The 18,033-nt window shown below is 38.4% G+C and overlaps 2 protein-coding genes and 1 long non-coding RNA gene across 3 annotated transcripts in view; 1 reads left to right on the plus strand and 2 right to left on the minus strand.

Moving 5' to 3' along the window:
- The window catches only part of LOC136264166 (WD repeat-containing protein 97-like), a 22,161-nt gene extending 17,105 nt beyond the window's left edge, over positions 1-5,056 (minus strand). Inside the window, exons 1-11 of the mRNA XM_066058874.1 lie at positions 4,689-5,056; positions 4,575-4,633; positions 3,849-3,906; positions 3,744-3,797; positions 3,470-3,636; positions 3,356-3,411; positions 2,755-2,917; positions 2,377-2,681; positions 1,605-1,703; positions 900-1,220; positions 626-811 (exon numbers count right to left, since the gene is read on the minus strand). Of these exons, the coding sequence (XP_065914946.1) occupies positions 626-811; positions 900-1,220; positions 1,605-1,703; positions 2,377-2,681; positions 2,755-2,917; positions 3,356-3,411; positions 3,470-3,636; positions 3,744-3,797; positions 3,849-3,906; positions 4,575-4,633; positions 4,689-4,973 (1,753 nt within the window). The 5' untranslated portion in view covers positions 4,974-5,056. The remainder of the gene's footprint in view (positions 1-625; positions 812-899; positions 1,221-1,604; positions 1,704-2,376; positions 2,682-2,754; positions 2,918-3,355; positions 3,412-3,469; positions 3,637-3,743; positions 3,798-3,848; positions 3,907-4,574; positions 4,634-4,688) is intronic.
- Positions 5,057-5,515: 459 nt separating this feature from the next.
- Positions 5,516-7,613, plus strand: LOC136264169 (uncharacterized). The gene is made up of 2 exons (XR_010704992.1): positions 5,516-5,763; positions 5,941-7,613. It is a non-coding gene; the product is annotated as an uncharacterized lncRNA (long non-coding RNA).
- An 8,895-nt stretch (positions 7,614-16,508) lies between these two features.
- LOC136264946 (carbohydrate sulfotransferase 15-like) lies at positions 16,509-17,786 on the minus strand. Its single transcript, XM_066059711.1, has one exon. It carries the CDS (start codon positions 17,784-17,786, stop codon positions 16,509-16,511), a length of 1,278 nt encoding a protein of 425 aa, XP_065915783.1.
- Positions 17,787-18,033: the final 247 nt, after the last annotated feature.

Here is an 18,033-nt window from a genome sequence, read left to right on the forward strand (position 1 = left end):
AAGGTACTTTGAGACCTCACATTACACTTTTGTATTGTGAACTCGATCTGGTGAACAACAACATACCTTAATAGGGGAACAGAATTTTAGTTTTGTACATCTGTTGAACACCAACACCAAGAGAATTGGATGTGTGTAGAAGACCCCTTTCACAAATCCAGTCAGATACGAATAGTTCATTTACACAGAAAAGCTCCTAGTTAATGACATTTTTGGGACAAGTTGTATCAGGTACATATAGTTATGATGACAACAAGTGAGTTGAAGAATATGTAACAATAATTACAATAAATATTCCTAACAAAATATGTTGAAATAAAACTAGGAAGCAAAAGTGCTAGCCCAGTAGTCCAGTCAAGTGTCTGTACCTTCCCCAGCAATGTTAAATACATTGTGCTACATGTATGGTACCTATCCTAGGGAGTTGAGACCATTACAAAAAGTCTAACGTCCAGTGGTGTGGAACTTCTTCATGCAGTGACACCTTTAATGTCCACTTATATTATTGCGTTTGTAATAAGTGACTGAGGCATTTGCGGGTTTTAGTTCCTTGCATAACCTTATGTGTACTAACATATTCAAAATTCCTTCAAACATGACAGACACGGGATATACTGTAACTCACTATTAGTGGTCAGGTTATAGAGGGTGATACTGTATGCAGCAATACTGGGCTGGTTGGTGGAGACACACAGGCGATGTTTTGTGGCAAGCATGTGTGATGGCTGACACCTCACAAGGAATGTCATTAGAGGGGATAGTATATCATGTTCCACATTAGGGTACACCTGCCACACCTTGATCACATTATCTAGGAGAATTGGATGGATTTTTATAAATGCAGAACAACGTGTGTGTGTGTGCGTACGTGCGTGCGTGTGTGTGTATAACATACACACCTTCCCCAGCAGTAATCACTTGATCAGCTTTAGGATTGTTAACAATTTGAGTAACACATTTGTCATGAGCCTGCACACTGCAGCACACCTCAGCCCCACCCCCCTTTTGATCCAGCACCAACAGGTTACCAGTGCAGGTGCCAGCTAGCAGTAACACTTTGCCCTCAAACACATTGTGAGCTGCCTTGCGGTGTGGGTATCGTTGCTGGAGCTCCTCTTCATAAGACAACTTTACTGCTAACCAATGATCTTCCTTCAGTATATCCTCCACCTCTTCCTGGCTTAGTACACTCTCATACATTGTCACACAGCTGCACAGACCTGGTGAAATAAATGCAGTGGGTATTTCATCAAATACACACTTGATAGAACAAAGAATCTGCACAATATAGACAGCTTACTATGTGGGACCTAGACTGTACACATTTCAGTTCCACCTGACTGTTTTATTTGAGTGAATATGACTGTTGTTTTAGAGTATTCCCCTATGATCCATTTTCCTAGCCTGTTAGCCAGTATGACTACTTATACAACATACGTAGAGCATGCAAACCATAACTCTAGTTTTGCAAATACATATATATCTAGCCCGTCAATACCATTAAGTTACGGAAAAGCATTTTCTACTAGTATTATCAAGAGCTCCATTACTTGTATTATGAACTCTTGTGATATTATAATAACAGATCCCATACACACACCTACCATGTTCCAGTGTGCTCCAAGTCTCCTTAAGGGTACAAGGGTTAGTAGAGTAGTCCATCACATAAATGTTACCGTCATTCAATAGTACATACAGAATACCTATACAATGTATTAACTGCATTGAGACCAAACAAAGATGAGTAGTTATATTAGTATATAAACATACACAAGCGCTGTGTACAGGGATTTTTCTAGGGGGGGGCAAAGGGGGCATTTTGCCCCTCCTGAAAATGATTTTGCCCCCCCTGAACTCTGCTTCAACCAGCCTGAGTAAACAGGTGATTTAGCCTAATTTAAGTTTTGCCCCCCCCCTCAACTTCTGAAAAACTCGGATTGCCCCGCTGAATTTATTTTCTAGAAAAATCCCTGGTGTGTATCATGTGTGTGTGTGTGCGTGAGGTATACACAACACATACTTGTGCATGTACACTGTAGTAAGTATGTGTCTTTGTATGTATGGGTGGATAATTACTCCTTACAACTGCCACCCTATTGGTGACTAGTCATCAGATATCAAAACCACCAGAAAGTAACCAGAAGCTATAACTTGAATAACGATTGAATAGTACTAACCTATTTGGTAACTGTTGCTTTAATATGTGGGTATCATTGTCGGCTCTATCTCAGCTTACAGATATGGGTAATTACCATCCAATTTGCAATAATTTATGTATATTGTAATATTGCATACAATACATAAATTGGTGTTTACCCCCATGTTGCTGCATCCCTAGTGGAAGACACATGTTAACTAGATCCTAATGGTACATACCAGTGTGTGCTGCAGCAGCTACTGACACTATACGACTTGTAACTGGTAGTAGTGCTGTTGTAATGATATGACCATTAACTGGACTAACAAGTCGTACAACAGCATCATCTGTCGTTGCCACAACCACTCTTGGTGACAAAGGATGTGTAGTGTGAGCCAGCCCACTTACTCTACACCCCAATGATGTGAGCTCCAGTAAAAATTTGCGTACATTCCACGAGTACATTTTGTGGTCTGAGTATGAAATAATAGTGTCACTTTCTGGTTGAGCTGCCAGGCCTAACACAGGAGTCTTGTGTTTCACCCTAATAGAACATACACAGGATTAGGCCCCATAACAGACACACATGCATATGCACAAGTTCACAAAATGCTTACTTTTCCACCTGGTCTAGTGTTTCCAAGTTCCATACTCTGATTGTAGCATCCATTGAACCAGACATTATACAAGGCAGATGAGCGTATGGTGCCAGGCATGTGATCACACCACGATGGCCAACAAATGTGCTACACAACCTCCACAAACCATCCCACACCTTGACTATACAAAAGGTAAAACAGATGATGAAAAATTCAGTTTATTAGAGTGATGTACAAGTATCAAGCATGTAGCACTAAACAATGGCATAGTCCTCTGTACATGCATGGTGCTAAGCCTTAGGATGCTTGAACATATTTTTAAAGAAGTACTCTAGAGCATATGTGTATAAGTAGGTCATGTGTGTGTGTACACTTGGTCCCATGTTTGTATGTCTAAACATAAAAGTATGAATGGATACGTTTCTGCAAAAACCAGTCTGCACAGAAGTGATAATCCATGACGTCACTGAGTGAGGTATTATTTCATTGCAGTACAATACTATTGCAGTACGATACTATTGCTTGTCAAAATTTTAAGCCTATAGGTCAATAGAATATGATTGGTCAATGTGTGGTCAAAATAAATATGACATACGCTTAAGTACTGTGTTATACTTACTTGAACCATCATCTGCAGCAGTGATCAACAATCTCATTGGACGGAAGTAGTAGATACTGTGTTAGACAAGAGACATCAATGATGAAAAGAACACTATTGTACATATATACTAACCTGGTGATGGGTCGAGAGTGTAGATCAACAAGGTCAGCCATTAGAAGGCCATCTTGTAACCAGTGTACCTTCACACCATATCCAACAACCACAAATGATTTCTGTGCCTTCCCGGGAACTTGTTCCAAATGAAGATGAGCCACCTCATCTGTCTTATTGAAACCAGCCTAGAGTATTGGGATACTTGTTATAACATGTTAGTGTTGCACACGCGCACGTATGCACAATACACACACACATATTAAAGCAAAACCTAGTTATGCATTTCACTTACAGTGATTGGGTCACGAGGGCAGACCACACGACCACCTTGACGGAACATCCATGACTACACAACACAAAAATGATGACAGCCAGTCAACACAGCTGTAAGACTAACCGTAATGTTTCCTGGACCAGTGGTAACCACATCACCAGAACACTCATTATATACTGCACTAAAAGTATAATGTAGATAGAGATAATATGTGTACATATTACAAGTATGCAACAAGAAAGTAGAAGACAAAAGTCAACTCTATGGAAACTTTCATGCACACACAAAAAAGCAGGCTTCATTGTGTAGTTTTTTTTTGTGTACATTGTAGTATGCAGACACAGGCTCAAAAGGTGGCCCTACAGAAAGTATAGTTTCCCAGACCTATAGTATGTTCACGTTGAGCTGAATCCTGAAAAACAGCTAAAAACTCAAAGTGGATTTTTCTCAACAGAGTTAACATTTCAGCCAACCAGATGATTATTGGTAACAGCAAAGGTGTCAGCAACAGACACGTACGGTTTGGCTCCATTACAAGTTCGGGAAAGGGCTGTAATTGACACTGCACTTATATGGCTTCATCATAGGAAATGTATTGTGAAAATTTTGATTGGCCGTAAATATTATGTCAAACATTTGTACAAAAAGATTTTGAAATATTTTTAGCGGGTCAAGCAGTGCTACAAATGAGCCAAATTTCAAGATAGTGTGTAATTGCATACATGAGTTATTAATGTTTTTGAGGATTCAGCTCAACGTGAACATACTATAGTGTTCATCTTTGTCACTTGTAAAGTTGCAAACAGTAAGTGATTGATTGCCAAAAACTACAGTACTACACTTTTATACCTGATAATTCTAGTAGGTGTTCTTGATTCAAAAGTACATTGGAACTGTTTATCTAGCAACTGTGGATGAAGTATACATCATACAGCTTGGCATATGGACATGACTCAAACACACCTTTACTGTTGAACTAGTAAAAGCTGCATACTTGTTAAGCCGAGTGACATATAACAGCCATACGGTATCACTGTCTACATGATGTTGCGCCTGCAGGCGGTCCTCTTGATACAGGGACACTACCCCGTGTTGAAAGACCGTGTATGTATGGGTGTCATGGTTTACAAGAATATCCTGAATTGTAGACCCCTCTAGCGGGACGCACCAATTGGCGAACACTCCTTGTCGTAGATCTAACGTCTCCAGCTGGTTGTCTAAAAGGCTTTTCCGCCTCCCCGCCATCATCTACACACCACCTCCATGTTCGGTTTATCTGTTTCCAATAGTAACAGCTAGCGCATCCAGTATTATTTAACATGTGGCGCTAAAGTTATCATCGACAGCATCGATAGCCGGGGTATACCATCGTGACTATCTATGCCGACAGTGAATTGAATGAGCTCAATTTGCTAATCATCATCCAGACATTACGTTGGGTTCACAGATAGGCATTCCAGTATCCGAGATTTTTTAATTTAAAAATTCTCCGTATAAGCTTATTCCCCAATAAGAACCCTGACACAAAACAACAACTCGCGTTTAACTTAGGATTGCTCCGTAGTCCGAGCTCCAATGAGGATGAAAATCGCTATGGGGTTTGTCCGCACGCTGATCATCATGAAAATCTTAGTTTTTTCGTGCGCGTTTCATATAAGTAGCGACCTCAGACTGGCCAAACTTTCCACTACCTGCAATGTTTTCTTCATATCTTTAAAACAGGGAAGCCTTATTCTCTCCCTCATTCAGCAAACAATCTATAATAACGATGCATTATAGCGCTGAAGTTTGGTGTACCGGGATTAAGCATTTCCGGAGAAATAGCACGGAACATTTTTAGGTCCGCATACTTTCTGTAGAAAAAAGTTCGTACGGATATTTGTAAGTTATTGCAATTATGGCACCGACCTTGTTTGAGTGCGGGTGAATTTGCTGATGGTTTTCAGAGTCGTTTGAGACTTCGCTGGGCAAAGTGAAGGTGCTGAGTTCGATTCTGGACACATTTTGAGGTGAAACACACTCTTTTACGTTGATTTAGGTGAGCTAAATATGGTGTAGTGTAGAGTTCGTGTAGGTAACGCTTTGTCTCGTGAAGTAGCCTCAATATTGATTGTTTTAGGTCAGTTTTTGGTAGCTTATTTTTAGCGGAATTTCGCGGAATGCCAGTATTGTGGTTGTGGGGTCATATTATTATGATTATGTGTCTATTGTGTAGAATTGATAGTGTTAATTGTTGGTTGGAGATGGCCTTGTCACTGCCTTACCTTGGTGAAAACTGTGAGCGAGTTGGAATCTCTGCTCAAGGCATTGTTAACCACATTTTACCAGCCTTACCGATATCTTCGATTACTAAAGGACTGGTTTTTGAACTAAATGCATTTCGAGTTAACTGTAATTTTTCATGGAATTGCTTTTATGAGTGGTTGACATTGATGGTTGATGATGTATTACCATTAACACTGACGGCTATTAAATCATTTGTATTCAGACTGAACAAGAAATGCTCAGAGCTCTCGCGTAACAAACATAGTGACCAGATTGTCCTACTATTTCAGGAGCCTTTTTTTGCACAGCAGACTATACCTGCAGTAGAACATGCACAACCAAGTAATGTTAGTGCAGAAGTACTGCAAAAGGTTGTAGTAAGTGCGAAGCCAAAGCTCTGTGTAAGAAATGTCAACAAAAAATTAAAACGCAAGGATGAAAAAATCAAAGAATTTAAATCTGAAGTTTCTGCATTGTCTAAAGAAAACCACGGACTTCACAGTTGCTTAGCTACAGCTGAAAGAGCAAGCGAAAAGAATCAGGTTGCTCTTAGTCGATTGAATAAGAAGCAGGAGAATGCTATTATAGAAAAGGATTCTCAGCTATTGAAATTGGAAAATTGCTTTGATGCACGCATGGAGTTGCTGGAAAACAGAATAAGTGTGTGAGGTAGAAATTGCTAGAAATGAAAGAGATCAACTTGCAGAACGTTTGGCAGAATTTGAATCACAAACATTGAAGACAAAAAAACATAAACAGTTGTATCTTGACAGTGCTGTATGGAGCTAATGAGAAGACCAACACTATCAGTGAGAGGGATTTTGCACAGCTGGATCGCTTCCTCAGGGAAAAACCAAATGCATCCATTTTATCACTAGAAGCTTTGATCTTGTTCTGCAACAACAAAACTGCTAGTTGGTTGGATGATAAATCTCCTGCTGAGCGCTGTGAGTTGCTACACAAAGCAAGAAGTAGTTCCTCCGGCTTAAAGCGACAGTATCAAGTTCGGAGAAAGAAGCTGATTGAAGACCGTGCTAAACTTCTACAGGCAAAACAGGCTTCTTTGCTTCGTTTGCGAGAAAAGAAGGTACGAGAGAAAGAAAACCTTACCAAGGCAGTCATGAAGTTTGGGTTATGGCAGAATGAACAGCATGTAGTGGATGGTCTTGCAAAACTAAAATCGAAAACTAGCAAGTTGCATGCTTTGAAAGTTCAATTGGATTTCAGACAGAAAGTTTTGGAGCACTGCCCTGCAGATAAAAGTATATTCCACCTCTCGAAAAATAAAAAAAAGTTGTCTGTAGAAGAAGTTTGCAGCAAACTGCACAAACCTTTTTTGCCACCTTCTAGTGAAGACCAAGAAGGACTAATCGGCCGAAGAATTAAGCACAGATGGATGGTTGATGGAGAAGAACAATGGTACTCTGGAATGACTCTAGATGTTGTCCCTGGTACAGATGACTGGTGTAATGTCCAATATGACAACGAAAACCAAGTTCTGTCATTAAACTTGCTTTTGGACATTGAACAAGGTGATTTGGAATTTGTGGATTAAGTTTTTTATCTTCGTTTTTGTATATAGTGTATGTGATTTTAGTGTGTTCTAGTAATGAATTTGACAAATTCCTGTGAAACCAAAAGTGGGTGTGGCTAGTTAAGTGTGCAATTTGTTTCTATACATGTTTACATTATTGGGACCAAATTTAGTGGAACAATTCTCACGTTTACTGAAGTTACGAGTTGTAGAAAATTTGGTGCCAGTAGTGGTGCCATTTTCCCTATGGAGAAACTGTGTACATAAGGCCAATGAAACTTGATTACCAGTTTCTCGCTCAGATTTTTGAAAATTTGATGCGGGCGGGCGGTTATTATTCATTATTTTTCCAAAAGCACAACACACATCCAAACATGAAGATTTCTGCCAAAAAACAGTGAGATCTACACTGATTACTCTTGCATTAAATAGCTAAGGTACGTTACTAATCTATAACAAGTGATTTTTCCATTAGAGTATAGCTGATTGCTCTATTAGAGTAAAAGTGACCGTTCTATTAGAGTATTTCGATCTGAAATACCAATAATGAAATTCCATGCGGGTGTATCAAAAGCATGCGGGCGATGACGCGAAACTGCTAATCAAGTTTCATTGGCCTAAAAAGCCTTACACTGGCAGACATTACTAGCCATAAAAAGACAATGAAATAAGATATTGAAAATCTGTTTTCAGATCTGGTATCCTCAATAATTTCTTTACACACCTGTAATGTAAAAAATGCAAAATATGCAATAATTAAAATTGGTCCGAGGTCGCTAATATAAGCAAGAGTAACTTATATATTGGGGTATATACTCTTGATATAAGTAAGTTTTGTGTCCTTTTGTAATCTTTTAAAGCCTTGTAATGTATGTAGAATACTTTAAAACTTAGTGTCGGGTGGAAGGTAGTCACTGGTGCTTATGCACCTATCAATGTTAAGCCCCACTACCCCCCTCTCGGGCTTACTAGGGGATTAGTGGGGATTTTGACCTGATTTGATCTGAAACTGCACCACTAGAGGGGCATTTGACCGCTCGAAATTTTAGGCGTTTGTTTTAAGGCCCCTATTCGGTGATTATTAGTTTCTCATCCAGGCTTTCTAATTATTATGATGCGGGCGGGAGGGTATTACCATTACGCCATTATTTTATAATATTAACACACTGATGTACAGACCTCGTCCAAATTGTCTTTCTTTCTTGCTACAAACATTTCCTTTACCAGCTGATTCTACTTTTCGTGATCGCCAACTGTTTTTCGACAGTCAACTGAAAGCCTGCTTTGATGAAGTCGATAGAGCACGATTGCAACTGGCACTGCAGCAATTTGCTAAGGAAAACAACAGTTCTCCTGGTGATATATAGCACATTGTAGCGTTCATCAACAAAAATTATAACAGTTTGGTATCACGTGTTCTTCTTAGCATGCGCAGAGTAAATAATGGCTTACCATGCGGTAGCTTAAGAAGGATGCGGGCGTTGGATGAGAAACTAATAATCACCAAATAGGGGCCTAACTTGCAAGCTAAAGGAATTGACCTGTTTCCTAAAGTACCTAACAGCCATACTGCATGGGGATTTGACCACTAGTCGTTCCCCCATGGGTGGAGAATTTGATTTTTCTGAGTCAAATCCCCACCATTTCCCCCACTACGCCCGGGAGGGGGTAGGTGGGGGATAACATTGATAGGTGCATTACTTTAAAGTGCGTAGTTACTTTGCTCGGGTTAGCGATTTTCAGCTCCAGAGCAACTTTCTGATGGCTGTGCATGTCATCAGCTCAAAACTGAATACAAACCACTTCAAAGCGGTCAGCATAACAATGCCGTAATTGAAACCACAACTCCACCTTAGGTATTGTTGCATCATTGTGACACCTCCACTTTAGTTGTTTACTTTTATAGGTTGTTAACTTGATGTTTTTACTTACTTGAGATAGCCACTTACCTATGGGTATGACACCATTGTATTGAGAAGTGTGGAGTAGCTGAAACAGATTTGCTCACCACAAAGCATACAAAGATCGCTGAGATCCGATAACATCTGAAGTTCCTCTCATTATATGTACAAACTTGCAGCTAGAAGCAACTGCAGTTTCAAGACAGTCCAGATTGATAGATGGCTTCCTGATTCAATTGTGTCATTTTCCCCTTTAAAATGTATGGGGAGCCCTGGAGAAAAAATGTACCTTTTTTCAGTTTTAAAGCACTGTGCATGCCAATGTAGTTAATTCCAACCCAACAAACTATATATTTCTGAGATCAGCAATCAATACTCTATCTATTGAGCATATAAAAAAGTCCATTTTTCCAAAATTTAAAAATCGGGCTGGAATGCCTATCACAGATTGATTCCACAACAAAATGTGGCAGACTCGATTGCGGGAGAGTGGAAAAGAAGCAGCGCTGGAAAGTCTCATTACATTGATTAGAAACTCTAACCAGTGGGCATAGCTGTTCTTCCCTGGCTGAGGAAACACATACACTGTTACAAACAATTAAAGTTGCTGCCGGACCATCAGCATACACCTTTCTCTTTCCTTTTGCTGTTTTGTCACTTCGCCCTTGTTTATACTGTAAAGTCTAATAATAATAACAACTCAGAGTGCAAGCATGACCAATACATCACTATTGGTCATATATTTTGAACTATTGACAGTGTTGAATCCCACAAAGATGAATGACTACTCCCGATACAGTAGTGTTACCAAGTATGTTAAACCCGAGGTTAAACCATTTATCCTGGTCCACACTAGCAAACAAGTGAGCTTACCTAAAACTATTATTGTTTTACAAAATTGAAAAGACTTGTCGAAACCACCATAAACTTGACACCATTGGATTCAGTCACACGAGGTCACTCCTGCCGCTATACCATCCCTCCCATCAGAACTGAAACCTTTGCACATTCCTACCTACCTTCAACTACCAAGATGTGGAATAATCTCCCCGAGTCACTGGTGATGATCAACAATTTAGATGAATTTAAAGATAAACTAGCACACTATTTGTTATGGCACTTATTTTTACCATTATCTGTGTTGTATACTCTGTGTGAGGTTTACACAGTAATAATAAAGACCTAGGCATCATCTTAGACCATCATCTTAAGTTCCACTCACACCACAGAGGTTGCTACAAAAGCCAACTGTTTACTGGGATTGATCAGGAGCTTTCGATCTGATTTGTTGATTAAATGATTAACAGCCTTGGTACGCCCTACATTTGAATATACTGTTGCAGTATGGGGGTGGGGCCTTTCTTTGTTCTCGATCAAAGAAAAGTAGAAAAAGTCCAACATAGGGCTACACGTTTGCTACCATCAATTAGAGACAAGCCCTATGGGTAGAGGCTTTCGAAGACAGTTACCATCTCTGGCTCATAGGCGTCACACAAGATTATTATACCTACTCCAATACCACCATCAACCAGGGGACACCAGTTCAAACTGTTTTAAGTATCAAAACTTTATATCAAAAATAGGTTGATTAATAATTACAACACTTTGCTGCCTGCAATTGTAGTTAACATTTATTCTGTAAATAGTTTAGGTAACTACTTACTTGATTCTAGATTTACTTTTGTACAAATTGTTAATATTGTACTGTCATGTACTGATCCGGTATACAGTCTGTGCTTTTACCAATATTTTAATCATAATGATTGTAGTGGATTGTTACATCAAGACTTACTGCTGAAAAGATTATTTATATAGGGTTGTACTGGCAATGTTTCTGTTTTCCTTTGCATGGTAATGTTTATGAGTGCGTGTGTGGCTTCATCCCTGCCGCTACTGCAGAAGACATTCTAGTGTACAACATAATAATACTGTACTTAGTCTAGTTAATGTTGTCAATTACTCCATGCCAATTAAGATATCATAAACCAGCTAGCCACCATTCCATGAACAGGATATATGTCAACCTGTCCCTCCATCCAGACAATAATATCGAGTACATTGCACTGTACATATACATTTTAACATACAATCAGTCATGATCAGTTTATAAATATGAGAATAAAATGGTTCCATCAACGGATCCTCAGGAAGGACTGGGCAGTAGAAAAATGTCACGTGGTTGTGTGAGCTGTCACTAGGAAATTGCAGTGCCTACTAATTAAGGTTTTGTCTACTGCTGGGTTGGAGCTACTGCTGCATGGGTTGATCACAGCTTTGCAAGCTGATGATAATGATTACTCTAAGCATCTTTGTAAAAAGGCGATCAACGTATTAATATAGTGCCTGGTGTGGAATTTACGGTATAATTCATCATAGGCGGATCTGAGGGGGGCCAAGGGGTGCTGTGCCCCTCCCCCTGGCCTTTCCCTTGCCCCCCTTGGACTCACAGTACTATATTGATACCAGAAACTGGAATCATTCACACCGTATTCAGAAGTATAGAAAGCCAATGGGCAAATAGAAGACAACAGTTATAAATGTATTTTAAAGTTATACTGTACACTGTAAAGAAAGTAAGTTTAAGTTTCTGTGCCAAGATCGAGATACTCTAATAGAGCAGTCACTACTCTAATAGAACAGTCACAACTCTAATAGAACAGTCACAATTCTAATGTCATAACAATACTAGCTACACCCTTATATTTTGATTTAGTACACTTTACCATCAAACAGGTTTTATCTCAGATAGGCTAACTAATCTTTATATACATTGCAAGCATACACTTGTTAGCTAAATGTTACCAAAAATGCTCCCAAATTCAAACCTTGGTCTAATTTTTAAAAATTTTCTCTAACTACAATCTTAAAATTGTGTGTCTATTATTCATCCAGCTATACTGAATATAGTTATGCAACTGAGTATAACCTGTGTACTAGAATTCCTCTTAGTGGAATAGACACTGTTGTACACTAAAACTTCTTGCCCCCCCTTGGCCCCCCCTTACAGTGCCTCCTAGATCCGCCTATGTAATTCATGCATGCATGGGATCCATTGTCAGAGAAATTGACATATCATGGTAATACTAGCCAATGAAATGGAAAACACAATATGCATACTGGAGCACTTTTCACACATTGTAACTAAAACAATTGCTGGCAGTACAGCCTACTCTTTGATGTAACACAGATCTTCATTAAAAATTTTTACCAAACAAAACTCTTAATTTCACAGCATCATCTCTTGTTTCATCCATAACTGGTTTCATCTCTTAATTATCAAACTCTGATCATCACAAAAAGTCCAAACCAGGTATGAGTGAGGTATAAGTTCACCATTATTTTATTAGGCAAGTGCATCTGGCTGGCCTATAGTTTGAATGTAAATTCTTAGTGCAATGTAAACTAAAGAATAGCAATAAAAGTATCATTACACTGAAGTAGGTACTCACTTCCAGAAAGACACTAAAGATCTCAAAACTACTAATTGTGATACCATAGTTTAAGAAATGCAAAATAATTATTACCGTTCAATGCATAAAAGCAGTATGCACAGTGGTTTCTTAATAATAACTTCCTACCTACATGCAAATAATTATTTTGTGGATCAAGTTATGAGAAACAAATGTGGTCTTGATGGTGGATTTCGACAAAAAAATTCTTTCCTGACTTAGGTAACCATTTACTTTAGTGGCATTGTAGTATTATTATAATGAAGATGTTGCCAGATCAGTTCCATTACAGCCTTTTTCTCTTGAAACATGAAAGAGGAGTAACGGCTGCCATAACAACAACTGAGGCTCAGTGGTAGTCACTACTAGGAACACAGACAGAACAAACAAAACAATTTCTGGTCTTTTGTATTATCCTTATATATAATGTAATGAACCACATGTACCATAGCATAAATGCCATGGGCTTAAAGTGCACTCACTTGGGGATCCGGAGCTAGTAGCTATAGCTTCAACAACCATGAGGCTCTGGATATATAGCTTCGTGGTATAATATGTTAAGGTTGAACCAGCCAATGAAAAACACCTTTGTACACCATGCACTTTTGGCTTGCCAAGGTTATCCATCTGACCCATTTTAGTGCATCCATCATGTTAGTGCACACACACACACACACACATACAGAATATATTATGCATGTAGCATGCATAGTCCCTATAGTTTGCTATAGAGGTGTGCGACTATCTAGATATGTTCGACTATCGAGATATCATAAGACTTATCGAGGTAAGGATGATAGGTTTATTAATCTAAACTTCCGTAAATTATATGTATACCTGATGGTGTAGGCACCTCCTGGGGGCTCCAACTCTCCTACCACTTGGGAACAGTGTTAAGACTAATATTTTTCTCCTTTTTGTAGTCTTCAAATTGCAATTTGCTCACTTTACTGGTTACAATATTGGCAGTTTACTAAATTAAATAATTGTTTCAGTTATATATGTTAGATAATCGAGATAAGTTCAAAGGAAATATTGAGATATGTCTAAATTAGTCATCGCACACCTCTAGTTCGCTATTGTATATTAAGTGTATTCTACTGACTCTGCTGCCATAAGTATGTTGCATATTTCCAGTACTGCTTGTTTCACAGTAAGGAGAAGCATGGCCGGAGATTGTGTATTGCAAGTGCACAAATGATGGTGTATATAAACCACTTCACTCCCATTTCCAAAGCATTGAGCAGCTAACTCTATTGTATTGTATAGTGTTGATCCAGTATCAGCTAGTTATTACAGTTCTAGTTCCAGTTTTGGAACCATAATCTTTAAAATTACAGTTCCAGTTCTGGAACCATAACTTTAGAATTACAGCTGCAGTAGACTAGTTCCAGTTATGGAACCATAACTTTTACAATTACAGTTCTAGTTCCAGTTCAGGAACCAGAATTATTCTTCAATTTCTAGAGCAGCACTTATTTTATCATACAAAAGCCCATAATGAATTATGAACCGTCACTATTACGTATATGCAGGTTTAATTGTTTCATGCATGTTACAGCATGTATACAGCTAATACTGTAGTTATCAGCATTATTACACAAACAACTATAACACTAACACTATAGGGTGGTATACTAAAAGACCTGTAGCTAATATCAAACACCGAACTAGACATAACAAGTGACTAAACCAGCATTGCATTTGGCATTCTCTTCTGATATTATAGCTAATCAGTTGTCATGCAGTGTTCTTTAGCACATGCATACATGGTTGTAATACTTTTTTTATGAAGTTAGCTATATACTACATTGTGTGCTTTTGTCAGCAGGGCCGCCCAGAGAAATTAAGGGGCCCAGGGCAAAGAGTTAAAGTGTGGCCCCCAAGGGCAAGGAGGGTTCCACTGTGAATCACAACTTCAGCCTAGTTGTCATGAAGACCAAAAAAAAAAGAAAAAAAAAGGTCATTACATGCTGACAATGACAATAGCTGCCCCTCACCAATTATATCTCCTTATTTATAAGCTTGTTACACTGCTCCTATGAAGAATACTATGACTGCTCTATTAGAGTATCAAGATCTGACTGCTCTATTAGAGTATATCGATCTTTTAAACAGGTATTCAAGGGCCCGCCCCCTGAGGCCCCTATTCAGGCTGGGGCCGGGGGAAAAACCCCAGTTGCCGCCCCTGTTTGTCAGCAGATAAAATTCTGGTCTTGTAAAGAGCATAAAATCTCATGGGCACAAACTGTATGGTTATGATCAATTTCAGTTCCAGTATTATGCACCTATCAAAGTTTTGCCCAACCTACCCCCATGCGGGCAAACGAGGGAGGAATTAGACTAAAAATTTGGCCCCGGGTGCGGGGCTTTAGACTATGCTGCTTATTTTAACCATATAATTGAAAAAACTTACTTCTGTAAAGATATCTTGCTTTCGGCGTATAGCTATGTATTCAGTCAGTGTACAGAAGCTAAATAACTACCAGCATACCAGTTATTGAATTAATACCAACACACGTGCGTGTATTCTAATATATTCGTTTGCGCATGGTGTGGTCTGTTATCCTTGTGCTGTTAATCAATCGTTTATTCTCCAGTTTATTTCAAGGTACGATATAAGAACCCCAGGTTATAAGGAGGGGGATATGTGGGAGAAAGGAGGGGGATTAGATTTGAAAATTTGCCCCAGACTAGGGGACTTAGACTGAGCCTGGACTTTGGTCAAATCCCCACCTAATTCCCCTCCTTGCCCGCATGGGGGTAGGTGGGGCAAAACATTGATAGGTGCATTAGCAGTACTTGATAAAATTTCATTATAGGTCTCGTTCTAATTCCAGTTTTGAGGTAGCTAAGCAAAATTATAGTTCCAGTTCCAATCTTAAGAAACGCAAAATCATTGAGTTCTAAGACCGGAACTGGAATCATTTCAGTTCCAATACTGAGAACTGGAACAACACTAGTATTGTAGTGCTATTTTAAAGGGAGGGGGGGGGGGGGGGGGGGTAGGGTGTACATGCACTTGCTTCCTGCACTATCCTGGATCTACCCTAGCTGTAATGGTTAGGTCTACATTGTTGATTGTATACATGCATGGAATAATGTATTATATAATGGGAGAGTATATAGCTACATATGTACAATGATGTTACCAGTATGAGGAGCATATTATGCAGAAACGAGAACTTAATTGAATTATATACAATGGATCTGTGATTCATTAAACTAAACTGCTACTTCTACAGAAGCTAAAATTACCATTCATTACAACGCATTTAATTTGACATGGTCATGGGATGCTTTGCTTAACGCTCAACAGTGCAGTATAATTAATTTTATTATAATTTGTTTGTTAGCCAATGCAAGTTATAGCACATTAACCAGTCTTATAACCTGATGAATCCTGACTATTATTTTAAAGTTTGACATTTAGCTAATAGCTTTCTCTCTGAAAATGATATATACCTAAGTAACATTTTTTACCACTTATGCAAAAATCCATGGAGATTTTCTTGAATTTTACAGAATTGTTATATTATACAGAAAAGGTGATACACAATATTAAGCCAACATAATATTATGTATTTTCAGGCTATAAGACTGGTTTTGTCAGACTTGGTCACATAGTTAAACATTAAGCATCTTTCCATAAGAATTTGTCATCATTAAGTAACTCTGCTAGTTTTAAATTGAATGGTTTGAAGAATTCTTGTAGTAACTCTCTTGTTGATGGTAGCATTTGAGGTTTTTTAACTGATAATTCATTGATGTGTTGATCACTCACCACCTTTGTTAACTGGTCATCAGTGAGAGGTGATAATTCTAGAAACTTGTAAAGGTCTCTCATAACATCAATAGTATTTTTTCTAAGCTCCTCAGATTTCACAAACAGTATCCTCTCTCTTGGAATTACTTGAAGCCAGATGGATACCATGATGTAAGGATGAATGAAGGTAATGAATGATTTACAGGGAGGAGCTTCATCAAGATCAGAATGTTTATTGTACAAACATTCCACTGTGGAATAGTTTTGTATACAAGATTTCCAATACTTTAAACTATTTTCTACAAACGTGTGAAATGTGTGTGGGTTAAGGTTTTTCATTGCAATTTTCTCACCACAAATGTAATAAAATCCAGAGTACACTTGATCAGGTGGGTTACGAATTGCAATAATATACTTAGTACCTGGTTGTATTGATTCAATAAGCAAAGGTGTTTCACAAGCAATACGGTCTTCCTTGTGGTGCACATAATTAGGCCTATTCCATATAATGGTACTGCTTTCATCACCTGTAATAAATGTTCTTGGAGAACTCTTTATCTTTTGAGCAGCATCATCAAAACACTTGAGATAGTACAACAAAGAAGCTGTATCCCTATCCTTTTCATCAAATATTTTGTAAAAAGACCACCAGTGTGGTTCTTTTTGGCAAGGGTGAATATATTCTGGATGTTGTCTGATGTACGACATAAGTGCAGTTGTACCACACTTTGAGAATCCAACAAGATAGAAGTATGGTAAACATTGCAGTGTTCTGACTGGCTCACCCTCTGTTTCTGTGTAAACATGTTTCAGCAATTCTAAGTCATTACTTAAAGGTAGTATGTGTCGTGCAGTGCAACGCAAAAAGTTAAACTCCTTAGGAAAAGTATAATTGGCATACCAACATGGGTTTTTAAAATCTGCTAAAAACTGTTCTGAAGGTGGCACGAGTGTCTTCAAGATGTTTTGTCGGTACTCATAGCTCATGTAAACAGTTTTGTTCATTTTTGGTGCCATATGTTTACATATTTTGAGGTCTTTCATAAGCCCTGGTGTGAGGTTAATCCTCTCTTTACCTTTAGAATAATTGAATTCAAATACTTCAAAGTCATCATCATTCAGAACCATCCTGTTTATTCCAGTCATGGTTGTATTACTACCAATCGTCAAACCATTAATAAAATTGGTTGCATGAGGAGAACTTGAGAATGCATACAACACGATTACCACTGTTATAAGTGCAGTCAACATTATATAATAACTTCCTTTCAGATCCATAGGTAAACGCATTAAGGTAAACACAAGTCTGTGTAGATAAACACATATGAGCTAAAATGTATGCAGGTACATTACAGTAGCAATAACACATGAATATATAAAAATATATTCACCT

The sequence above is a fragment of the Dysidea avara genome, chromosome 8 (genome assembly GCF_963678975.1).
Source record: "Dysidea avara chromosome 8, odDysAvar1.4, whole genome shotgun sequence".
Taxonomy (NCBI): domain Eukaryota; kingdom Metazoa; phylum Porifera; class Demospongiae; order Dictyoceratida; family Dysideidae; genus Dysidea; species Dysidea avara.

What these genes read in the sequence shown, in the direction of transcription:
- LOC136264946 (XM_066059711.1), bottom strand. Translation starts at nt 17,786, where the DNA reads ATGACTGGAATAAACAGGATGGTTCTGAATGATGATGACTTTGAAGTA.